Source organism: Tinamus guttatus, unplaced genomic scaffold, assembly GCF_059628265.1.
Source record: "Tinamus guttatus ecotype Peru unplaced genomic scaffold, ASM5962826v1 Tinamus_guttatus_pri_ptg000336l, whole genome shotgun sequence".
Classification (NCBI taxonomy): domain Eukaryota; kingdom Metazoa; phylum Chordata; class Aves; order Tinamiformes; family Tinamidae; genus Tinamus; species Tinamus guttatus.
This window is the reverse complement of record NW_028288870.1, coordinates 1094564-1120931: the sequence shown is the minus strand read 5'-3', so window position 1 is coordinate 1120931 and position 26368 is coordinate 1094564. Positions and strand designations below refer to the sequence as shown.

General features: G+C 43.4%; 1 protein-coding gene across 1 annotated transcript; it reads right to left on the bottom strand.

Annotated features, from left to right (window-relative positions):
* HECA (HECA ribonucleoprotein granule regulator) lies at window positions 1–22792 on the bottom strand. The gene is made up of 5 exons (XM_088529671.1): window positions 22596–22792; window positions 22478–22553; window positions 7207–8247; window positions 3887–4041; window positions 1–470 (listed from the first exon to the last, which is right to left on the bottom strand). The coding sequence occupies exons 1-5, from the start codon at window positions 22695–22697 to the stop codon at window positions 306–308; spliced, it is 1539 nt and encodes a 512-aa protein (XP_088385797.1). The 5' UTR covers window positions 22698–22792; the 3' UTR covers window positions 1–305.
* Between the last annotated feature and the right edge of the window lie 3576 nt (window positions 22793–26368).

The following is a 26368-nucleotide window of genomic DNA, read 5'->3' as shown; positions in this document are numbered from 1 at the left end:
TGCTACAAACCGTATTACAACAATACAAAAAATAAAACCAAATCATTTTTAGCTGAAATTTACCCCACGCTCGGGATATATTCAAAGGCCATTAAATTGGCTTGCCTCCAGCCTTCACAGGGATCTTGTCAGGAGGATCCTGGTTTTAACAACATGTATATATACATATTAATATGTACACAGACAAAGAAGCTGCTCTTTCAGTTAGAAAAGAAATTAATTTCATCACAGAATGAATCCTATAAAAAGATATGTAATAAAGTTGAAATACCCATAAAATAGCTATTACTAAAGCAAAGCTTTCGTCAATAAGCCTCCAGAACTTTAAACGAAGAGAATGGCTTCACAAAGTGGTAGTCTAGGTTTCCACAGTGTGGACACTGCTGCACGTTGCTGTATTCTGAGAAATACTGCATGCCAATCCGTACATCTATGACTGGCTTCCCACAGTGTTTACAGTTCAGTCGAGCCTGTAGAAAAGTAAAAAACACTTTTGAAATAACAAGTTTTGCTTCCATTCCTCACTACAGAAAAACGTAACATCACCCAGACCCTTCCTTCAGCCCCGCAGGAGGTTAAGTCAAGAGATGGCCAGGACTGGGATTTGCTGGGGAGGGTGTCGCTTACCTGGCTCATAACTTACTCACAAGCTTATTCTCAATTGAAAGACTGTTTCACACACAGCCTCCCTTGAAGCTTTTTGCAAGATGGGTAGAAATCAGTAGGTAGCTGGCTATGCTGACATTAAACTTTTCTCAAGTTACTCTTTTAAGCAACCACTCTTCAAAAGTGTTTTAAGTCCCAGAGTGTGGATATCCAGTTTTAAGAATAACTTTCCAAAATTTAGAATCCTAATTTAACTAAATATTTGACATTGCATACTTTTTAGCTCAGTGGAGAGGAGGAAGACTGCTGAACCTTGCCAGAGACAGCAAGATGTTTGCTTTTCCCTTCACAGAGAGCCAGCAGCTTTGGTAAAGTGCAGCTAACACAACTTTCTGTAAAAAGAGGCCATGTAGCAGGGTACTCCAGCTGGACAGAGAACATCCCCATGAGCTGTTTTGGCCAAGATGAATTCCTGCTACTTATGTTAGACATATAAGTTAATAGCTTTCTAGTAAATACCTTAAAAAGTGCACAGTCTGGAAATCATTATGACTGAGGTAATGTGTCAGACTTCAGTAGAAATCCTAAGAATGTCTGTCACATGAAGTAACACCTAGGAGATCTCCAAATACCGCAGCATAAGTTATACTCAGTTCTGCTGATAGGATGTACATAATTTCAAAGTTTGTAAGTATGTATGGTTGTTTTACATTGATTAATCTCTAAACCAATTCCTCAGTTTCTTTGGATAAATAGTGCTGTCTCACAAAACCATAAATGAAACCCTGGAGCAAAGAGAAATTTTAAATTTGTGCCATTCAATTCCCACTGTGCAGCTATTTCATTTTATGTTTGAACATGATTCGTCTGTGCAATACTTAAGCATTTTAATCTTCTGGTTTAACAAATGTACATAGTTTGCTCTATTTTATCAGCATGGCATGGTATTGTATCACTTTAAGTATTTATTTAAATATTTACAATGCATGTTACATTACACAAACCAAACATCATTTAAAGCATGCAAACTATTCTGCAAAATCCAACTGAGGAAAGGACTAACACTAACTGGGTAGATAGGAGGAACAATTAGAGGGTAAAGGTGAGAACAGACAGAGCTATTAACAGTAGTAACAAACAAAATCAAGTCTTGAGAAGGGATCTGGCTGGAGGAAACAGGGACATTCGATGTAAATAAAGCAAAAGGCAGTGCAGGTATGTGCATGACAGCGGGCAGTAGGAAATAGTCAAGAGACAGAGCAGAGATTTGAGACCGTAAGGGAGTTCAGGAGCAAAGACAGCAAATGAGGACCAGGGTCTGAGCTGAACAGCACCTTGACCTCACTGCCCAACATGCTAAAGAAAACTTCAGCTCTTCAGTGAAAAGAACAAAATGGTTTCCTGCAGCAACATTGATTTAATGAATTCTCTTGTGGGGAAGGCTTAGGGAGGGTAGAAATTACAGAAGTACTATCACTGTTGAGACAACTCTTGCAAAGAAACCAATCAAAAAATCCTCAGCCACCTGCCCTGCTTCGACAGCAGGAATTCCAGGAAATGCAATCTAACGGGATGCAGATTTGCATGACTTTACTGAAAAAGTGGCATTTTTGTGGTGTTGCAAAAGCATCCAGCACATCCACCAGCTGCTAGTAATCTTTTGGACAGTGGCTGCAGTTTGGTCAGTTATCCTATATGAATATTTGTGAAGTACACTTAAATATTATCAAGTAAGGTGTGAAATAATTCAAAATATAAATTAGCAAGGCAATTCAGAGATAAATTATATAGCACAGCTTAATGTCATCCCTCTGTATGCAGGGAATCATCCGTAAAAATCACAAGGAAACAAAAATGCATATTATCCAGCAGAGTCACTGAAGATAATGATTTTGTATTCATTTCTATTACTGACAAGTACTGTCACACTGTCCATTAACCGTATCATTAAGGCTCTTGTGCAATGAGACCTTAATTCTTGTCTTGTATATTCAAAAGAAGCAATTCAGATTTAAATTTTCTGGCTTTTAAAAAGCTAGTAACTCAGGCTCAATGATGTACCTTTCAAAGATTCCATTTAAAAGAAAAAGAAAATTATCATCTCAAGACAAACAAAATTGGGAGGTAACATTTCTGTCTGGAGCTATAATCGTTATCAATTGCCATTTTATCCAGTAGCACCAACTGTTCCTCTTGTGAAAAACACATTTTGGTAAGTATGTTAAATTTAAAACTAAATTGCGTTTTGCATGTTGAGGAGACTCTCTTTTATATTTCTCCTGCACTGCTATGTCTACAAGGGCATGGACTGTCCTATTTTTCAGGCATACTCAGAGCTAAGATTGTTGGTTCTTAGCAGCAGTACTAATGAAGAGACTGCAGAGCTTTATAGAAAACATGCATAATATCATGAGATGAAATGATCACATCTCAAATGGGCAAACTGTGTTTGGGAGGCACCTAACCCAGCAGGCAACAAAAGCTGAAGACAACAGTCCATTCCTGAACAGAGCATTGACCCATTCCCATAATAACAGCACCTTCATGCTCTTCCCATAGCTATTTACCACCATTTGCTACTTCTAGAGCAAAACACCTTTTGGCCAATCCCCTGGAAAACTCCTTACTATTCTGACTCTGGAAGCCTGTGTCTACCTGGAATAGCCTAAGGCTTTGGATTTTTCACACTCAAAACTATAAATTAGGCAGATAACATATGAAAAATAAGCTTTCTTTTCAGGCTATGGCAGACTACCAGTATCACAGTCACAGCAAAGACTAGAGAAACAGGTAATTTCCAAGCACAGACTCTTTAGGCTTCCATTCTCTGGGCTTTTTTGCTGCAACTATCCCATGATAAAATGCAATTCGGGCAACTGAGAGAGGCGTGAATGCATGTAACAGCTGCTAAAATTGTGCATTTGCCATTAAAATACTACTAAAATTAGTTGTGATTACAACGGTATTTATTAGTGATCATCCCAAGCACCACTGGGTTTAACTGCGAATACATTCGAAGCAACTTTAAAGACTACACATTAACCACTGGCTGTTGCATCAGCTTTTGTCCAACTGTGGGTATTGTTCTTCATAAATGAGGACAAAGGGACAGGGACTGTGGACAGCCTGTACCGCGCGGGGTTGCATCCATTGCATCCACAGGCACAGGCTGAACAGGAAGGATGAAGGAAGGGGAAGGAGCAGAGGAACACAAGCCTTTGCTTTATTTACCATCAGTCTGAATTTCACCTTATAAATCGTATTTACATACAATACTAACCTGACAACAGGGAGATGCTGCCAGAATATCATAGGTATACATAGTTCCCAGCTGGTGCCAGCTTCCATCCCATCGGGACTTGCACTTAATGCAGATAATTTTGTGAACCCCTTCTAAGCAGTCTACACAAACAGCATAGAGATGCATAAGCCTTCCTGTGAACAGGAAACACATTTCTTAAGGAAAATGTAACAGAAGATTAGAACAGTCATTTCCTGCAATGGGTTTTTTGCCCTTCAGTGTGATACAAATCATACCTTACTGATAACTTCTTTTTTTCAAAACAAAGGGATGAAAACAACTATAAAGTAAACAATAAACAACTCTTTCTCTGTGTTGAAAATACATATGGCTTGACTGAAACTATTTGTCCTGGATGAAAAATTACAGATTAATCTTCCCTCCTCTCATTTGCTGGTAAACTCTAGCAAAATATTTTATAAAAGGAGCTGACTATGCTATATGATCAGTTCTCAGGTTCAACTGCATAGATGATCCTCTGCAGTTCTTCCAGGCCAAGATACCTTCATCCCCACCTGATGGAGCATGTGGAGAAGCGTTGAAGCTTATTAGCAAGTTGGGTACAGGTTCATGTAACAACTTGACAAAATCTTTCAGCAAAGAGGGGAATAAGGACCTAATATTCCTAACGGAAGAAAGCAATTTTCTTTCATGTATTTTTTCCTGACCACTCATTTATGGTGAGTATATTTTAGAACATTAGATATGTATGCATGTGCATGCATGTGTATATGTATAACTTGTAATGTTACATATACACAGATGTTAGTGTCATACAAGAATATGGATCTATTGAACTCTAACATAACATCCTATAAGCAAGATGACTTTCAAAAGATGACTTATATCGACTTTAAAAAAATAATCATTTCTGACTTCAAAATGAAATGTTTTGTCTACCTAAGTGCTAATAAACTTAATGTAGAATCCAAGATGCAAATTTCACACAAAACAAAAGGCCATACACAAATTACAAAAATCTGGCATGTAGATTAGGATTGATTTGTAGTAATTTAATTGATTTGTAGTTTAATAGTTGGCAATAAAAAGTGTGAGGGCTAACTCTGTAATGTACCATATTTTTCCTGCTACATCAGACCAAGTTAAGAGGTAATGCAATTACAAATCCACCACAAAATAGGGCTCTATTATTAATGTTTACCTTGGATTGCAATTTGTGCTCTTTAGCATTAAAGTGTTAGACATGTCACAGTTTGTTATTTCACGAACATACACATATTGTAGTTTTTCTGGGTATAAGGGAATAAGATATTAACAATCTATAATTAGACCACACCAGATATTGTAACAGCTGGTTTGTTTTTCGATTTGTTTTTTTAAGCCAACTATTTTAGAAAAATTAGAAGAAAAACAAGATTCTTCCTGACATAAATATACAAAATAAAATTGTCGCCTATGAACAGGTAAAACTGAGTTATTCCACATTAAAGCACTGAACTCTAGAAAATGTGATGTGAGTGAAGTGAAAATATACTAAGCTCCACTTTTTTAGTGAATACTTGAGATTAGACCTTTTCAAATAGTTCCATTGCACCAAAGTTTTTTGTTTCAAGATAAATAATTTTGTACCAAGATAAATAACTTTCCTCATCTGAAGGGAGGAATATGCATTGCTCTTGCATATTAAAATACTGCATTCCCTTGTTGTTTAATTTTGAATTTCCTTGTTGTATAGCAAAACAAACACCTGGTATCTTAAATATGCTTGAAACAAACAAGCAAAAAAGCTGTTTTCTTTACTATGAGAAAACAGAACCCTGGAACAGCACCTTGCAGCTTAAGTTCATTTCAAAATGTACTTCTGAAAATAAGCCATTTTACTCAGGTCGAGGAGGTAAGAATCTAACAATTAATTACTCACAGCATTTTGTCTAAGCAAACCTGCAGATATGTCATCCAATGAGTAAAAATACCCAATTAATAACAAAGAAAAAAAAAACATTCTGCTGTTTCATTCTTAATGCTAAAGGTTAAGAACTGACAGTTTCACTATTACTAAAGCAGCTGTTAGTACCGATAAAATCACATGCACACTGTGCATGCCTCCCAGCAAAAACAAATAAGCACTGTTATCTCCCATATATATGTTTATCCTGCAGACTTTTTAGCTCATGTTTTTTGCCTATCGCCTCTTCTATTTAAAGTACTTTTGGCAAGACAGAAGCAATATTATCATTATGAACACAGTGTAGTGACTTAGGCTGTAGTGATTTAAGGAGAAAAAAGCAAATACAAGTTTGCCAAAGGAATACATAACATATACTATCACCATGCATGGGATATAATAAATTTTATTGAAAGGAGGAAAAGCTTGTATGTTGAAATACCTGCTGTTCATGCCTTCCCATTACAGCTTTTAACACAAAACTGTATGTTTTTGTAAACCAAACTACTACTCTTTTCTCTGACTTATTTTAGCCACACAAGCTGCAAATAGGCTGCAGGACAAAAACGTTTTGCAGTGTATCGCAGCACTCGTGTGCTTCAATCACTTAGTTTGGAAAAAACATTTCAGAAAGAGCTCCATCTCATCCTAATCCACAACTGCTGTTTCTTCTAGGACAAGAAAAATAACAACACACGTCTTGATCTCAACCCAGCACAGAGCCAGGAACATGACTAGGGCGCACTCGGACCAGGCAGGATTTGGAAGCAAGTTTGGATTCCCCACTCTACCGTTGCTACTTCATCCCACCACAAAAACATTTACTTTCACTATGTCCAATCAGTCCAGACCACAAAAATAGTCTTTGTTGGGCTTGTGTTAATGTAGGCCAGACTACCGTCCTTGCCAAATAAAAAAATACTGTTCTCACTAAAACAAAACTGATATTCACTGCTCTAACAAAAGATGAAAGGCATGACTGACTTGTGGTACAAACAGAACTTTCATCCAGGCTGCTGCACAGCATGCTCAAATTTTAAAGGATGATGTATGGCTTGGATTCAAACTCACAACATATAAATCAGTACCCATAAACTGCAGGACAGAGTTGCAGAAAAAGCTTCCTATGGTCTACCTATTACCCAGATGAGAAATTCCTTGGTTGAAAGGCTAAACACGAGGCATGAATCTTCCTACACAGCATCTGCTTTTTATAATTCCCTCCTTAGCATTTCAATCTGATTTGGATGATAATTTGGACATGACATCAGGCTTCACAGAATCGCTTGGTAAATGCAGAATCAGGATGCAAATCTGAAATGGGGTGGGAGGGAGCACAAATAGCACTTCCATTGGCTAGTGAGACCTAACATGACTGACAGACAACCTGTACCTTGAAGGTGACAGGGAACATCGTATTCAATTTCATCGTGTCTTGATGGGCTAAGAAACAGCGTTCCATCCACCAGCGGAAACTGTTCAAACACTGGCAGTGCCCTGTGGCAGAGCGCACAGTTTACAACGTTCCTGTGGCTGGCACTAAGAGCAGCAAGAATAAACTTCCGAAGGTCCTCCCCTTGGCCCACTTGGGCATCATCTTCCATCCGCACATGGAAAGTATTCAACTTATGCCTCGGTATATGCGTCAGAAGCTCAGAGAGATCAAGCCTTCTCAAAAACTGCACAGGGGCATCAAAGTGTCCTGACCGATGTGCCTGCAGACCAGCTGCCCCATAATCAAAATGTGCATTCCTGAACACGCCCCCACCAGCCATGTTCTTCTTGTGAGGCTCCAGGTGGATGGCATTCTTCAAAAACTCCCCCAAGTATCGCGAGGAGCGAGGGCCGCTGAAGTGCGTGGGGGCGAGAATAGAGTAGCCGGTTGGCGGGGACTGGCCGGGAGAGACGCAGGGGGAGCGGACAGCGTAGCCCCCGCTGATGACTCCCTTCTCCTGGGAGTTCTGCCTGTCCATCGAGTGCCTTCGCTGGAGGTCGTGACTTAAGCCTTTCTGGGGCTTGTTGGCTGGCCTGCCCTTTTTGGCCTCCTCTGCTGACTCCGCCATAGACCTTCCCGTGCTCTTCTCCAACACGGATTTCTTCTTCTTGTCATCCTGCATTCGCTTCACTTGGTACCAGTCAGTGTCCTTCTTTAGATGACCCTGCCCACATCGACAGGAACAAAAGCGAAAAGCAAGATCGTATCCCTTCTTTGTCCACATGTTTTGGCGACACTGCTTTTCATTCCAACTCCTCGCTCTGCCAATGCAGTTGAACTGGACAAGAATGCTGCTTTCCCACTCATAAAAGCACTGCAGATGCATCCAGGTGCTGTAAGGACAGTGCTCGTTGTTGCATATGACTTTCTGGTAGTCATCCTTCTCGAGGTCGACGGGCCTGCCGAAGCTGCAGATCAGTGGAGTAGCACAAGGGGCTTCTGTGGAACATAAAACAGATACATTAATAACTTCAAACTATCTGTGGCTTGCTGGTTGCGATGCTTGTTTAAAGGCTGTGTTAAATACAAACCCAAGCTCTTACTCATGGTCTGTATCATGAACATGCCCACAAGTACCAGCTCTGGGGAAGAATAAAAAACAGCCTTTGCTATTAAAAAAATAAGTACATGAAAGGAAATAGAGAAATGTTGAGAGAAGGAAACAAAATGACTGTGCAGTCAGCTCGATAGTCACAACACCTCAGGAGCATTAGCCACTCTCAAGGGTTTGTAGCTACATTGCAAAGGCAAGTGTAAGTACCAAGTACATGGGAAGTACGTGGCTATTTCTGAAGGGCTGCTTTGAAGCCTGAGGGACAACACAGGGAGAACACAGAGAGATGCTTGTTTGAAAAACAAGCAGGCAATATAGGCTGCTGTGCAGGCATAAGGAGAGGCAGGAACCGATCTTTTCTTTGGAACGAAGCAAGAGACGAGAGGCAGGGAGAGGAACAGGAAGCAGAGGACCTTGAAAAGCAAGACAAATTGCTTATGTTTTTTACACAGAAAGGACAACCTTCATTACACTGCCCATGCAAACAAGGAATATAGCACCTTTACTGACAAACTTGAGCTAAATTTCACAAAACAAGAAGTTCTGCAACGCACATAGGTTAAAAAAAAAAAAGCCACATAGTATTCTATCAGTAAAGCAGCAGCCTTTGCTATATCCTTCAGCAAAGGACTGTCCATTTCAATTCCCTCCTCGTAACATCATCATCTTCTACACAAAAACATCCTACATTCGTGATTAATGACATGTTCCCCTCCCTCATCTGAGTACCACAGACAACACAGCACTCCAGTTTCTGCCTGCACAATTGCAGACACAAGGGAACAGAAAGGATGGAAAAATTTCATTTGGAGTTTCTGCTGATTTTGAACAAGAGTCATAGAATCATAGAATCCTTAAGGTTGGAAGGGACCTCTAGAGGTCATCTAGTCCAACCCCGCTGCACACGCAGGGTCACCTAGAGCACGTGGCACAGGACTGCATCCAAGCGGGCCTTGGAGATCTCCAGAGAAGGAGACTCCACAACCTCTCTAGGCAGCCTGTTCCAGTGCTCCATGACCCTCACTGTTAAGAAATTTTTCCTTAATTACAAAGTTTAAGACGCTTACTCAAACATTAAATATGGCTTCTGATTTCTTTCTCTGTATTTTTTACTTCCTACTTCCTCCATTTCCCAGAAGAAAAAAGTTCCAATAAGGGCTGGCAGGCCGCCTTTTTTTTCCTTTCTCTGTGTTTCTGCATTCAAATAACAGCACATTTCTTTGGGGTTTTTCCTGGTCAAGTGCTGCCTTACGCAGTGTGTGAAAGGCAGCAAACGGCGCTCTGAAATTCCAGAGTCTCTCAAGCAGAGAGCTCCGGGATTTGCAACAGAGATACACCGAGCCTCATGACTTCAAATTTCTATCTGATAAATAGGAAGAAAAGAGAAGAGAAGAGAAGAGAAGAGAAGAGAAGAGAAGAGAAGAGAAGAGAAGAGAAGAGAAGAGAAGAGAAGAGAAGAGAAGAGAAGAGAAGAGAAGAGAAGAGAAGAGAAGAGAAGAGAAGAGAAGAGAAGAGAAGAGAAGAGAAGAGAAGAAAAAAAAAGCTTGGTTACATTGTTATTAGCACAATTACAATCACTGTTAACATGAATAATAGCGTTTAATATGCACTGGGATTATAAATTTTAAGATGTTGCATTAATTTTACAGGTTTTCAATGACAGATATGGTACCCATAATCATCTGTGATACAGTAGCAATATACAAAAAAAAATGTTTGTAGTAACACTACATGCTTGATATGCTAGTGTTTTTTTTCCCATTTCCTTCAACTTTCTGCTAAAAAGCTATAAACAAAAAAAAACCCAACAGAGTACCTTCAGAAAAGTTAAGATAACAGCACCTCTGAAGACTTGTTCTTTTATTCAGCATACAGGGGCACAAAGACCACAGGAAACTCTACCCGAGTCATTCACCAGGATTCGCCACATTCTTCACATCATTTGTGTGCCTCTGCTCTAGATGCCAGAAATGGCACAGTTGCCAGGAGTTTCCTGCAATTCCTTTCCTTCTGGAGCTGAGCTATAAACGGCGGTAAACATACATTCCCAAGAACATTCTCTCAAAGCAAAAAGAGCTTATGCCATAAATCAAAATATGAGCTTGTTTATAAACATCAGACGTAAGAAGGAAAAGAAAGACAAGCCACTAAATTGGAGATGATAGTGCTAGATGAGAGAAATATTCCCTCAGGACTCTCAGAAATTTCCTTCCACGTATGTTACCTCTATATTCTTACTAGCTTAGATATCTGAAAAGCCCACTAAGAAATGCAGTTTTTGAGATGTCTTTGAAAAATATCAATTTTATGGGCTGCCAACGACTAGATTTTCTTCCACGTTGCCACAATGTATTATTGAGGATACCATCACTGACTAAGAGCCAAGGAGCACAACAACTTACCTGTTCTGACCCCACATCTGTCAGCTTCCCAATCCCCACAGATCCCCCAGCCGTTCTCCGGGCCCTGAACACGGCTTTGATTCAAGCTGCACTAGGTCTCGCCAAGTGACTTGGTGCTGAATTTCTCTGCAGTCACTCTTAGTGTATTTAGGGTCTGCAAGTATAGCTTGCAATTATTCCATCTTATGCAACTTATCTCAGAGGAGCCAATTAAACTGCAACCAGGAAAAACAAACCTTCGCAAGTCAGATATGGAGCAAGATACAAGAAGTATGACTAGGAAGAGTTCTCATTTATGCATTGCCTGTATTTATCTATTTTGATACATACTCCTTTCCACAACTGCCATGAGGCAGAAAGAAAGAACACAGCAGAAGCCCAATTATGCTCATCCCATGTCCCGGAGTGTAAGTGTTGTAACATTGGTATGTATAATTATAACTGACAGCCCAGAAGTTAATATGCAGACAGGTCTGCAGATCTACTGCTTAGGAATAAGTATTTTACACTTGCTCATCCATAGTGCTAGAGTTAACTGTCTAAAAAAAGAAAAACATTTCCTTTACTAGTTTTTGGATATAGTCATGTTTCTTGGGTGAAAAAAAAGAAAACAAAACAAAACTAACAAAACAAACAAAAAAGTAACCTCCTGAGAAATAAAATATTTTTGAATCAAAAAATGAGATTAATAAGTGCCTAAAATACAGAAAAAAATAGTCACCTTTTGTTTTCCACAGAATGCTTCCTTAATATTTTAAAATCATGTTCTAAGTGCCTAAAGACTATTTTTAAAGGTGTCTTTGAACAGATTTTTTTCCCCTTTACACTGTTTCACCAACAGAAGGACTGTGAAATGTGATCTTCCCTTGCTTTTCCCTCCACAACTTATTTATGCCAATATTAACCTTAAGAATGTCCCAAATAACACAGCAACAAGCAACAAAAAGCTTTAAGTTTTGGGCAGTGATGTCCTTTTTTTTTTTCTTTTTTTTTTTTTTTTTTTACATTTTAGTTAATCAGATGGCACCAAAAGTTTACCAAGATATTTCCTCATCTGGTCTTGTATCTGCCCAGTACAAACCAGCTGGTCACAATGACAATGATTACGTAACCGTCACAGCAAAAGCACAAACGGGACAGCTGGAAGAAAATAACGCGGCAAACAAGAGCATCCCTACGCACAGAGGCCTCGCTGATTTGCTACACAGTGGCTCCGAGGTTATTCTAAAAACAGCCACATTCCTACCAGAAGGAGCTCTTCTTTACTAACCTATCCCGCTAGAATTTGCTTGAAATTTCCCTGCTCTCAGTGGAGCAGTAAAGCAAATACCTAAAATCCACCCAGTCTGTGCGAGCACAAAAGGGTTAGAGGTCCCGCCAGTCAGGGACCTGCACATTCTTCCTGCTCCTTCACTGACGGGAATTTACTATCCTGAGGTCTGCCGATTTTGAGAGCACTTTGATGAAAATGCTGAGATATTTCCACCACAAAATCTAAAGAGCCAATCGCAGCTAATGAAAGTTGTTTCACTAGAGCCCCACCACTTCCGTAGTAACACAGTATTTAGGCAAGCACAAACCTCCACTACCTGAAAAGCACATAGAAATCATCCAACCAACATTCTGCTCTATCTAATATTTCAAGTTTCACCAGGTCTACCTGTGTAAAATACTCTTTAGTACTGAGCATCCCTTGCAAACTTCTCTCCATTCATGTCTCCTGCCAAACATAACCACAACAATACCACACGTCCCTACCTAAAGAATAAATGAGAAACGCAAGAGAAGGCATTTCCAAGTCATTTTTTTTTCCCATTCACAGCAACTGACTTGTCTGAGGAACAAAAGCACCACATTCAGATCACTTAGTACTAAAGCCACGCTAGCAGATGTGAAGACCTCTTCCCATCAATTCACAACCTTGAAAGTGCTCTCAGTTATTTGATCATCATTTTATAGATAAGACAATTATCTATATACATTTATCTATATATAATTAATATATATAATCTATATATATCTATGTAACTATAGATTAGACAATAAGACACCTGTTAAACTATTACAGGTAGTTTAGTCTTATGTACCATAGCAATTCTGTTCAATATTTTTAAAAATAGGTGTAAATGGTAGTACATAAATGTCCACTAAAACAGAAACAGCATGCAGTACTCAGAACAAGCACATATTTGAGAAAAGCTGGTTCATTGCTTAAATAAAGCATGTTCCTTCCGAAACACGAACATGGCCAAAGTCTGCAAAGAAGTCACCTGGGGTGATGGCTTCTTTCTGTTTTTCTCTCCAAGCTTAAACATCAATGGAAGTAGACAACTGAGATCAATCTCCCTCAACACAAAACACATTAACTTATATCTACAGGTAAAAAATGAAACAAAGAGGATAAAGGAAGCCTGCCCTTCCCACCTTCCCATCTTATGGCACAAGTGAAAGCAGAGGAGCAACAGCTGTTTGAAGAACTTCTATGTGACGGATCAAATGGGGGTGAATGTTGTTTACTTTCGTTTACAGACGCACTGAAAGACCAAAGATGCAACCAGCAACTGGCTGGCTCTAAGTTTCAGGCTCTAAGGCTCCAGTTTCAGAACTGCTTTCATTTATTCAAAACCGTTAAGTGCTCAATGCTTAAAGAAACATTCACTCTTCCCCCCACATTCCCACATTATCCATTGTTTCCCTGTGTTTGTCAGCATTGTTTTCAGCTCACCACAGACTTATGATCACCAGTAAAGCTCAAGGGAGGTATTAGAAACACAAGGATGGGGGCAGAGAGAAGAAGCGTGACAGCTGCTGGAAGAGGCAGCCCTACTATCACCTTAAAACAACTAAAGATGACAGGAAGATGTTACGCATCTGGTCAAAGAAATGGTCTAAAAATATGTCGGAAGTCTTCCCACCAGATCAGCTGGAGGGAGCTGGTGTGAGTAAGACACTCACTCATGTCTTGCTTTTCCTCTGCCTTCACTCTTGTATCTGTAGTATCTATGCCATGGACACTTTACCTAGGCCAAAAACAGTAACCATGGGACTGACTTTGCAATTTAAGTATTTCCCTGTCTGCCTACATGACTTTCCCATGAATGATACTCTCTTCACAACCCTACCCAGACAGAAATTGTTCACTCCACACCAGAGATGACTCACTCCATGAAGGCAACTCCCCACCAGCCACCTGAATGAATCGTCAGAATTTTAACTGAAGTCATATAATATTACCATGCTGCAGTACAACTGTCAGGAAAAACAGACACACACACACACGTGCACACAAACAGCAACAGATTGACCAGAAAATCTGTAATAATGTGTTAGGTAAATCTTGGAATACAATCTAGCATGCAAAAGATTATCCAGAAGTGACAAAATGGTATTGCTGAAGAGTATCTATGGTCATATAGCAAGTAGTAAGATAGTACAAACAATACATGAATACAGAAATGATCAGTCGCATTTGCAAGAGCCTGAGCGTAACAGGAAGGGCACAATGGGAAAAAAATCAGTTCTGCACATGGATCCAGAAGATAGGCTTGAATGTTCAGTGCAACAAAAACAACAAAAACAGCCAACGAGCAAGGTCTTTCGAAACAGTTTGGCTCCCTGCTTATAGTGGGATCGCTCATTGATAATGACTGATGTCTCCCCAGACTGCTTGAGCAAGCCTTGCAGAGTGATCAAGATGAGTTTCCAGTCATTTTCTAAGAGGGAGGGCACAGGGGAGCAGCATTTGATACAACACTGGACACTCAGGCTTCTTCGAGGGCACAAGACTCCCTACCACGCTCTTGCAAAGAAAAGCCAACCCCAGCAGTCCATCTGCACTGAGTGAGAGAGGGGCACAGCTCAGGCTGAGGTGACACCCAGTGTCACCGCAGCTGGGTCATGCCAGGAGGCCCTGACTCTGCAAAACCCCTCACTACAGTGGGGATTTGGTGCGTGGCTTGCTCCGTGTAAATTCGTACGCTGAATCCTTCCCCCAGGAACTGAGCAGCAGTGGTCAATACTTAGAGCCAGAAGGGATTTTAAGAGAGCAAACACTGTAAGCAGCTTGGCTCCTGATGTGTGTTTACTTGATGAACAGATATGACAAGTTCTGTTAGACAAGTAGTTACAGCGATCACTCACCCCAAGAAAAGATTTCAGGCAATCAGAGCTATAAGCCCTGTTTAACATGCTTGGCCTCCAAGGAATTTTCTTTTCAAAAGACTGAGAAAGGTGTAACAATAACGCAGCAGCGGGAAGATGCAGCGGAAATCATGAAGGCTTAAGCTGTACCTGTCAACACCTTCAAGATGACAGTACAGTCAGAGCTACAGTCTGCTTATGAAATCAGCAACTAGCACAAGATACAAAGCCAGCGTTGCCTACCACTCTCACTCAACCACCCACTCCCAGCACAACCATCACCTCACCAAAACAAGTCAGAAAGGCAAGGGCAAGATGCACGAGGCAAGGGGTGCCGCTTCCTTACGGTAGGAAGCTACCACAGGCACCTGTGCTCCATGCGGGGCCAGCTCTGCCCACATGACTGAAACTCACCCCGAGAGCTCAGGCTTGAAGTCACTAAAATGTGTTTGGTTAACAGTCCTGGCCAATGTCCTTTCATTTAATATCTGCCACCAAAACACAAGAGAACAACTCAAACTCTCACTTATGTTTAGCATGTAGAGACACAGCTTTCATATGAGCAATCTTGTCCCTGCTTGTGTTGCATACCCTCAGTTCAACTGAAAACACCACCAATTCACCCAACCAAAGAGAAGAGGACAGAGGCTCCACCTTCATTAGCACCAGGACAACTAATGTTGACTTTTCACCCATGTGAATTTGGAAGTTAGATTTATTAGGTCAGGTGAAGAAGTAGTTCTCTCTGTCACAAACCACCTTTCCACGGACAGTGAGAGTCCTCAAAACTCATCGGTGTAGAGTGGGTTTTCCTGGTGACCTCCATCGTGGTGAATGTAAAGACCAGTGACAGTCTGGTGGGCTTTAATGTGTTTTGAATCTTGGCCATTTGCTGGGTCCTCATGTGAATCATCCTCAGAATAAAGCATTTCCACCACTGAATTCTTTCACTGTAGCCTCTCATAGCTTTTAATACCTTGAAATTTTACAATAAACTAACCCCCATGTCTTCTACTACTGTATTCTAGTAACTAAAGCAGACTCTTAAGCACTTGGCTGAGCAACTTTTCAGCTAATGCTGGGAATAAAGGGATGAATATGGCAAGGTAGGGGATGTAGAAGATGCTCTACTACCAAGTACAGATGCAAAAACAGCAGAATGTATTTGCCCAGAATCTGTCCAGATCTTTGTACCAGGACTTGTCTGAAAGCACAGAGAGCTTATTGAGGTTAAGAAGGAAATTAAAAAAAAAAAAAAAAAAAAGGGAAGTCTAGGGAAGTTTATTTCATCAGGTAACACTTTGCAAGCTTCAGTGTAACAGTATTTTTATTTCCCATGCTAAAGGCTAAAGGAGCTGGTAAAAGCTCGGTGGGAATGGGGGGCTGCAGCCCCCTGAGCTGCAGTGTTTAGCATCTCTGCAAAAGAGCAGCTCCGGAGCTTGGAGCTGTCAGGCCCAGAGATGCCTCGCTCGGGCTGCTGGGCCAGCTCCCGGCCCGGCTCTGGATCTGGGCAGCAGGGAGGGATCTTGACCGCGTGCTGCTCCCAAAACAGGTATCTGCAGCGCAGGAGCAAGGACAGGGAATGCCAGGCATGCTCAGGAGCCAGCCTCTCACCCAAGATAGCCCCTCTCCCAGCAGCCTGTAAGACAGCAGCAAAAGGAACTTCCCTCTCCAAGCCCTGGAGGGGGACTGAAGGACATCACCATTGCGAGAGAAAAAGAGACTGAAAGTAAGAGGTATTTCCACAAAATGGACACTGAAGTCGACGCCAGTGCTCTGCTCCAAATCCTGCAAGCTTTCAAAATGAAATTATCTACATCGGTGTCTTTACTACTACTTCAAGAGGCCTGCTTGAAATTATTTGAATTGCTATGAAAACTATTTAAAGAAAGTCCAAGTCTTATTAATGCCATTGCAATTCAAATACTTTGAAGATTATCTGGATTCCTTTCCTGAACTCGATGCAAATTTTACCATCATCTTTTGCTTTCACTTGTATGTGAGGCAAAAAAATCAGACAAGCAAGAGTGTCTGCCCATCATCACGGCATCTTAGTATCAAAGGATGCGTCCACAGTTAAGGCAGTAGGTGAGATGTAAGAAATCTCATGAATGCATCCACGAACTAGCAACTAGTAGTTTCGCATAGTTTTGTCATTACATGTTAGATCACTGGAAGGAAAATATGGGATGCGTAGAAGCAAAGAAAAGCATTTTCAAACAGCACTTCCTCACTCAAAACCTAGCACATATAGGGCCTAACCCTTACTCTTACAAATGCTACAGTTAAAGCACATGACTAATCACATGAGCAAAGAATGCAGTCAGGACACTGATAAACATTTTGATAGCAAATAGCTGTTAAAAAAATTGAATGGGTGCACACTTGCTTGCATGAAAGGATAATATTTATTTTATTCAGTAGTATCATGGCTATGATTTCATTATTCCATTTGCAAAGATTTGCAGAACACAAATTGCATTGGCCACAAAAGCATTTAATTGAATAGTTTTAAAAATTTTTTAAATGTAATATGAAAGTCTTTTAAAAACTGATTTGCATCGATAAAGACAGTGGAAGTTGCACTCAATTATTTTTGCAGTTAGAAGCAGTCAATGGAATTATGAAACAAAATGGTTTTCCTTTAGAAACTTAATAGGAATTAGATTTTGATACTCCCTGCAACACCATAGAAACTTAAATTCTCAGGAGGTCTTATTGAAATCAGTGGGACTCCTCAGGCTAGGGCATAAGACCACACACACCTCCACTAGGGCATAAAACTCAATTTCAATATTATATGCAGTAATATTTGATGATAAATAGTAATCCACATTCATGCTCTGTATGTAAATCTTTTAAATTAAATTTTCTACTGACAAATTCTCCAGTGCTTTTTTTTTTTGGGGGGGGGGGGGGGCAGGGGGGAGATCTTAACTGTTGGCCAGTCACAGCTTTTAATACATCCCTCACTCTTGTGTTGACGATTTGTTCTTCATACACACATTATTTGAAAGTACACCAAAAATTTACAAACTTGTGAAAGCCAGGTGAAAAGTATAGCTGGCCATTTAAAAACAGGCAATGGTGCACGAGAGCTTTCATTTAATTTACCTGGAAAGACATCCTATCTGAACCTTAACATATTAAGATAGACTTTTTCAAGCTTCTTGTATCTTCTAATACTCTCACATGCAGCTTGAAGTAAATCTGCTTCAAAACAGTCACAAGTGTCTTATTTGCGAGGAAGGCACATTATATTTTCAGTTGTGTCATGCTGGGGTCCAGCCCTCACAGAATCCCTCTCCTAAGATGAGTTTCAGGGAGCTCCTTCCAGCAAGGGCGGATGAAGAAGCCCACACCGAGGGCGGGAGGCGCTGCAGCGACTCTGGCGGCAGAGCCCAGTGAGGTGAGCGTGCCCCGCTGTGAGGCGAGCGTGGGCCCCGCTGTGAGGCGAGCGTGGGCCCCGCTCCTGAGGCGAACGTGGGCCCCGTGGGGTGAGCGTGGGCACCGCCGTGAGGCGAGTGTGGGCACCGCCGTGAGGCGACCACGAGCACTGCTCCTGAGATGAGCGTGGGCCCCGTGGGGTGACCATGGGCCCCACTCCTGAGGTGAGAGCATGGGCCCCGCTGTGAGGCGACCACAGGCACTGCTCCTGAGCTGAGTGCCGTTTCGGTGGTGCCTCGCTTGGCGAGGCAGAAACTCCACCTCTGGGAAACCACATTCCAGCAAGGCCTCAAACAACCACCTTGAGCAGCTCTCCCGCATGCCCTTCCTTTTTTCCTGGGATCACATATAAATCTCAACTCTGACAACTCCACAGGGCTGAGGTAAGTCCACAATCCCATGTAGCTGATAATATTACAGCTAGTTCAGATTTTCCTGCCCGTTGAATACAATGAACCTAGAAAACTATCTAGAAAACAAAAAAGGTACTAGAAATATAATTCAACCACACCAACACTAGGAAATCTAAGAAATGAGCTACCAGTGACTTTAAAGCTCTTCTCCTCTTTGCACAATGATACTGCTAAACTCCTTTCCATGGATGACACACTGGTCAGTAAAGATGAGGCTGTCATGTGCAGAGTTCCTGCTTTGCTTCATGGAAGCTGGATGCATCTCAGCATGGCCCAATGGTACCAATGGATGGGGACTCTCTTGATCATGAGGTAGGAAGGGCCAGGAAAAGCAGCAAGGGAGAAAAGGGAAGGGCGAAAAGGAATGCAAGCTACAGAAGCTGAGTGCTGCCCTGTGGGTATTATCTCAATACCTGCCAAAGAGTTACACTGCAAGACGGAGAAAAGTCATCCCATCTAGTGACTTAGTTATGCTCTCCATCCTCTGCACTTCCCTAATCTGGAGCCAGCCTTTGAAGTCTGCAGAGTACTACAGCTGACTCCAGTTGCAGTTTGAGCTCTGAATGTACACAAATCAGAACACCACCAAAAACCCTAATGAGAAACTCTCTTGGATCAGGAAAAATCAGTCTAGATTTCTCAAACGCTCTGCCAAAAACTGGCTGACGCTTGGAGGGAAACTGGTTCAAGTATTAAAGCTAAATTGGTCCAAATGTAAAATAGGACAGTATCTTTTCTCCATGAAAAGGTGCTACAACAGCAGTTCTCTATAATAAGGCACAACTAGTCAGAATAGCACAGAGAAGCCCAGAGGAAATTAAAAATTCTGTATTCATTATGGCATTTAGATAGTGAGCAGAAATAATACGTGGACCACATGCAGGGCTACTGGGACATTTAAAAAAAAAAAGAAACAGATTTGCATTCTCTGAATGAAGCAGGATCCCGATGCACCTGCAGAATCAGACTGTTCTACTCACAACACGATGCCAAGGCAGGCGATGCACAGACAACCTTAATTTTGGAATTATTCAATCTGCTGCTTTAATCTTTGCATACTTCTGTCCTGTCAGGCTTTTAGGAGAAACAGGTTATGTTATTATGATCACCTACTGCTGTTCCAGACTAAAGAGAGAGTAGGAGAGGGCTAATGTAAGAACTATGCAGGTAAGTCTAGACGAGCACACAGTGCATACAGTGATGATGCAGGAGAGGCAGGCAAGTGCCCGGGCGAGTCGGAGCAGCTCGGTGCACAGCAGGCAGCTGCCTGGCCCAGAAGCGGTGCCCTGAAGAGCCTCACCGCACCCAGCACACTTAATCCACGACCCACATAATCTCCCACAAATAATCGAGAGTCGGCTGCGTACAGCGGCACTCCATTAACCTCACAGCTCATTGCAACAGCCCACATCCTCGATAAACTGCTTAGCGATGAATTCACCGAAAGCGCGTGGCCTCTTACAAACATCTTGAGACCAGTAATGGGATAGTTGCCCCTAGGGCCCAAGCTACGCTATAGCCTCACTGGATTCAAACATTTTGAAGACACAAGGGATCTATTATCAGCATCTAATCATTCCCCTACAGAGGAGAACCTGATTCTCAGCACTGTCATGTTTCATCTGCTGAAACAAAACTACCAAAAGCTTTGGACATATCAATAAAAATACAATTCACAATGCAAAGTTTGAAGTTTTATCTGCTGGTCGGTACCTCATATAAAATAAGGTTAGCAACCACATGCACTCCTCCAGTCTTAATGATTATCAGAAAGGGAAGATAGGACTATACACATTTACTCTGTCAAGTCAAAGATGAGGCATACTCATCAGACACTTAAATTAAACGTGCTGAAGCCATTGTTGCACTTCCACTATGTGGGGAGAAAAAAAAAGAAAAAAAGGGGGGGACGGGATCTCTGTAGGTGAGAGACAGACGGGGGGGGTTTCTAACCACTTAAGAGCTTTTTTGACCTCCTCTCAAAAAGTCAACTTCAGCTTCTTAGGAATCTGCCTTGCATAGAGGAAAGATACGCAAAATACATAATGCAAGTAATCTCTGAGTTAAGGACCAAAAATCTGTCCAGCTAGCCACCTGTACCACTATCAGCAGAATTTACACCCTCTTCAATCAAATTTGCAGATTTTGCAGAAGCGTAGTTATCCTCATTAAAAAAAAAAAAAAGGGCCTTCACTTTCACTTATGCTTGCCAGAAAAAAAAATGGGAACCCTATTTCTCTCCACCTCAAAAAATAAAACCCCATCTGTAATAATATATGAGAGACCATCTGTAAAGTAAATGTCATGTTACATCACAAGGCTGCAGTCACGGTAAGAAAAGCTCTATAAATCTTCTATAAATCTTTTAACTCCTACTAATATTTCCCCATGTTTTCTTTTTTTTTTCCCCCTCCGTATTCACTCATTTAAAGTGAAAAGCCAAAAACAGAGGAAATTCTAAGCCTTCTCCATGACTCTCCAGAGTAACCAATATTCTTATAGAAAAATATTATGGCAAAGACCCTGTGAGCTGAAGTGATTCATAATTAATTGCTAATATTTACAAAGAAAAGACCCCATTAAATAATATATGGGAATCAGACATCTTGGAAACTGAAGTAAAATTTTTGGGACCACTACTGAGTAACAGCAGCCAGGCAAAACTATTGCCATAAAGTATAAAACCAGTTGTATCAACTTTCCTACTCTTTTTCAAAGCAATGTAAAAAGCTGAAGTCCATCTGGGGAGGGAGGGGAGTCAAGAGTAGCTCACAACTCTCTGTAAATTTAACTGCAGACCCAATATTTATTTTCTTTTTTACTTAACAAGAATTGTAATAAAACCCTAAGCTACCTTTAGCCATAGCCCGAAATACTTTTTGTTGAGCTAGTAAGAGCTAGTGATCAGCAACCATGAATGGCGAAGCACTTTTTTGCAACGCCTTACCAAAATTCCTCCGAATCAAAGCCCAACCAGCCGGCAGCAGCATAAACCTGTCAATACAGATAGGTCTGTATAGATACACGTCTTGGACATAAGCATCACTACTTGGCATGACCCCAGCGAATGTAACCGTAGGGTTCCATTTCTAAGCGTGCCTGAATGAGGTGCGGGTTTGCCAACCAAACTCCCGATTTCTGATCCGCACACACAGCACTGCTCTGTGTCACTGGATCAGCACCAGGTCCCGCTCCCACCCGCCACCTCGCCAGGGCTCTCCCCAAAGGGCACAAAACAGGCACGAGAGCCCCCAGGGCTCTCCCCCCGCCGCTGGGGCCTCTCCGAACGGTGCCCAGAGTTTGGGACAAGAGAGACACAGAGCCCCAAGGAAACCTGCGGCACCGTCGCGTGCCCTTGGCCTCTCCCCACAGTATTGCACCTTGGCCAAGCTACGGAATAAAGCGTATGTAGGTGTGTGTGTATTTGCGTGGGTGTCCGCGCGTGCACGTCTGTGCGCCTGCGGCGCGGCCGCCCCGCGGGGGGCGCGGGGCCGCGGGGGAGCCCCTGGCCGGGCCCGCGCGGGGAGCAGCGCCCGCGGGGCCCCGCGCACGCGCACACGCGCGCGCACCCGTCGCAGCAGGCGCTTCCCCTGCCGCTTTCCGCCCCGCCGCGGGCAGCGCCGCCCCCGCGGCCCCGGGCCCCCGCGCCGCCCACAGCCCGCAGCCGCCGCCCGCGCCTCGCCGCGCCGGGAGGCCCCGCGGCCGCCGCTCACCGCTCTTGGCGTCGCCGGGCGCCGCGCCGCCCGCGGCCGCCGCTCCTCCCGCACCGCCGCCCGCCGCCGCCGCCGCCCCAGCGCCGCCGCCCGCCGAGGCGCCGCCGCCGCCCGCCGCCGCGCTGCCGCCGCCGCCGCCCGCCGCGCCGTTCTCCTGCTCGTCGCCGCTGCTGTTGGCGCGCTTGTTCTTCTTGCCCTTGCCGCCCTTCTGGTTCGGCATGGCGGGCGCCGCCGCGGCGGGCGGCTGCGGAACGCGCCGCCGCTACCTCCGCCTCATGGCGGGGCCGCGCTGCGCTGCGCCCTGCGCGGCGGGGCCCGGCGCGGGGGGGCGGGAGGCGGGTCCCGCTCGGCCGCCGCCGCCGCCCCGCTTCGTGCCGGAGCGGGAGCGGGAAGCGGCGCCGCGATGGGCGAGGCGGCGGGAGGGGCTTAGCGGCCCCCGCCGCGCCGAGGGCCCGCGAGGCGGCGGCCAGAGAGGCGCCCCGGGCAGGGAGATCCGCGCGCGCAGTAATAACGGATAATGGAGGCCCTGCCGCGGTGCGGGGCCTCGTGCAGGGACGGGGCGCGGGCGGCAGCCTCGCGGGGCAGCCTCGGGCGCCAGCGGGGCTCGCTGCGGAGCTGCTGCCGCGCGGAGCCCGGGCATCTGCAGCTCCCGGCGCCGGGAGGGAGAGCGGCAGCGTCCACCCGGGGTTCCCGCTCCGGAGAGGCCGGGCGCTGCCCGGCGCTGCTGCGCTCGCCTTGGCCTCCCTGCTTGAGGAGCCGGGCATCCCGGTTCCCGAATGCCACCGCCGCTGTGCGCATGCCGGTGCCACCCCGAGAGTGAAAACATGCAACCTGTCATGGGGACAGAGTGCCAGTGCCTGAGCCGGGCGGTATTCTGAGCCTGGCAAGCTTTTCCTTGTACACAAATTGCTTTTTTTTTCTCCCCCTTCTGACCCAGATCCTGCAGATTAGGTTTCCATGATTTCCTTAAGGAAGGAGCACAGAGAGGCGCTCGGGAATGTGCCCTCCTGGAGCAGCTTACAGCCAGTGGTCCGTGGATGATCCGGCCTGCGAGGAGAAGGGCTTACGAGGCCTGCCCAGGCGATGGAGGTTAAGCCTGAGTGGATAGGCCAGGAAATGATAGTGAGGGAGGTCTGCTCCATAGGAAAAGCTAAGGCGTTATTTAAGGGGTCATGGCCAATCAATGTAACAGTTTGTCTGAAATCCTTCCCAATTATTTTCTTGTGAGAAATTGGACACTGATCTTGGATCATCTTGTACCTGCAGCCTGTGCCTAGTTTTCCAAGAAGATTGGCCACTACAATTTCAAATACTCTTCAGCACCACCAGTACATAAAAAGTTTTTAGTCACATGGCCCAGTTTATTTGCCTGCAGACATCAACATTGTAGAGACTTTATTTAAAGTTTTGCAGTGTTTTGTCTTAGTAGAAACCTTCTGAAATAATTTGTTTTACAGTATCTTGTATTCCCAAAGCTAAATGCCATACCTGTCTTAGCTCACAGCTTTGAAGCTTCTGAACTACCTTTCTGCCTAGAAAGTGGAGAAACGGAGAAAACGTGGCTGATTACTGAGACTGCAAGTTTAGACAAATCCTGATTCCAGTCTTCTGAATTGGAGAACTTACATTTATTTTAATAAAAGGGGATTTCTCCCTTATTTCTTAGGTTTCCAAAGCAGAAAAATGGATCCATGCTCACTGTTTAATAAATGTTCTTGCCATCAATAACCAGTGATCAATCCTCCAAGGAGAAAGTCCTTTCGATGTTCTTATAAAACAGTAAAAAACAAAGTAAGGGCCCAGTTCTCTTCCCAGAGAAGCTCGGGAATTTTAGATTAAGTATTCCAGTTTGATCTAAGAAATGTAGCTACTTACCGTGCATCGACAGGGGAGCTGGAGGAATAGCAGCTTAAATGCTTTGTCTGGGCCCAAAAGTGGAACGGCTTAAACATCAGTTTCACAATATCTAAACTTCCTGGTTTGCAAGGTCCAATCTTGGCAGAGTCCCGTCGGCCTTTAAGCTTTGTGCCTTTTGTGCAGTTTTCTAGGTGAGACCTTCCTGCAGTGAATGGTGAATTCACTGAAATGCACCCTTGGTCTGTGCAGGGATCAAGTAATTCCTAGGTGAGACCTTCCTGCGGTGAATGGTGAATTCACTGAAATGCACCCTTGGTCTGTGCAGGGATCAAGTAATTCCTGGCCGTTTCAGTAGCCACAGAGATCTGCCTTATTGTTCAAAAGAAAAAAAAAAAAAAGAAAACCTTCTGCAGTTGTGCCAAGTACCTGCTGGCTCACACAGAAAGTTTCTGCCTCTCAGGCTTCTTTGTTCAGATCTACTTAGCGAAGTAGTGGCAAGTTGTATATTGGTATAAAGCACCGTTCCTAAATGGGAAGCCAAATGAAAGGCCTTTTGTTTAAATTTCTGAGGAAAGATTTGTAGCAAAGTGGTGAAGCTTAGAGAACACCTCGCTGAACAAAGAGCAGGAGGGCGTGAGTGGGGGCAGGAAGGCTAAAGAGAGCTCCTGGATAATCACAGCAAAGGGAAATTTCCTGTCTAAGGTGATATGCTGTCTCTAATCTGATTAGGAATAAACAAACCGGGCGTTGTCATGGATAAGTCTGTAGTCAGCAACAAGCAGAATTATACCAGGGATGTATGGCACGGGTAATAGTCTGAATTTCAGTGAGTTTACCTGCCTAGGAGACCCCAGACATTTCTGATGTTATCAGTTGTGAGCCAGGTTTACGACCTCCAGGAAGTTTTTGGTAGATTAAAGCAGGAGTGTTGGGCAGAAGGTCCAAGGTCCAGACTAGGTTGAAGTGTGAGAATCAGCTCAACTTTCTCAATTCCACTATCTATTCTGCCTAATTTAGCCTGCCTGGGAACTAATACATACATAGTCAAGCTATTTAATGCCGTCAGTTCTGCATCCTATAGAAAAACAGCCCGACAGACTCACACAAACAGACCTCCACTGTAATTTCCCAGGGAGCATAGTGCTTGCCTGTAGTCAGAGCGGCTACACTAACAAACTGATAATATAAGGTGCTGTCAAAAGCAACAGGTTTGTGGCACTGCATCACCACAGTGCCCTGCTGCAAGCCCTTTCCTACTTATACCAGTGGGTGCTGGCAGGGCATAAGGAGCCCTTACGGTCCGGGTGGATGCCCGTCTCACCACCAACAGCCCTTTCGCTCTCCATTCCTTGGGCCCAAACTGGCTCCGCTCACTTCTGGGTCCTTCTCTCCCATCTTCACATGAGGCTTGTCCTGGGATTTAGTCTTTCTGACAAGTGTGAGTCGTCTGAACCAACCGGTGTTGCCAATTCTTCGGAATCAAATCAAATCCATTACAGCCTTTTTATCTTTCATGGCTCAAAAATAAGCAACCCTGAAAGATCACAGATATTGCACAGGCAGTAGCTGTGACCATTTCACTCTGAAATGAATTATTTTAAAAGCCAGATGAAGCTATTTTATTTGCGCAGAGTTTGAAACACTTACCCGGATGTGCTTTCACATCTGGATCTTTTCCATCTATCATACTGCCTCAAGACTTCCTTTATTGGAATAGTTTCATTTAATAAACAAGGAAGATGTTAGCGCAGTAAATCATTGCACATAATCTTATATATTTATTTGTTCTTATTTTTTGATATGTTATTTCTTTGCCTATAGAAACTAAGTGCTAGCAACAGTTCCAGAAAGGGCACTTTAGCTAACCTGATTTGCAGTTGTTCACAAATTGTTCAGTTGCACTGAATTTTAATTAAGATTTTGCTAAAAATAGCAGTACGGGGTCATACTGAAGATCCACCTAGCCCAATACTCTGCCTCTGATAGTGGCCAAAAAAAAAAAACAGATCAATGGTAAAATCTATGAACACAAAT

Bases quoted from the DNA above. Each gene is read 5' to 3' on its own strand.
- HECA (XM_088529671.1), bottom strand. From the start codon at position 22,697: ATGCCGAACCAGAAGGGCGGCAAGGGCAAGAAGAACAAGCGCGCCAAC. The intron at 22,554-22,595 runs GCGGCGGGCGGC...GGCGGCGCTGGG, and splicing joins GCGGCGGCGGCGGCAGCGCG to GCGGCGGCGGCGGCGGGCGG. The intron at 8,248-22,477 runs GTGAGCGGCGGC...TATGTTCCACAG, and splicing joins GCCCGGCGACGCCAAGAGCG to AAGCCCCTTGTGCTACTCCA.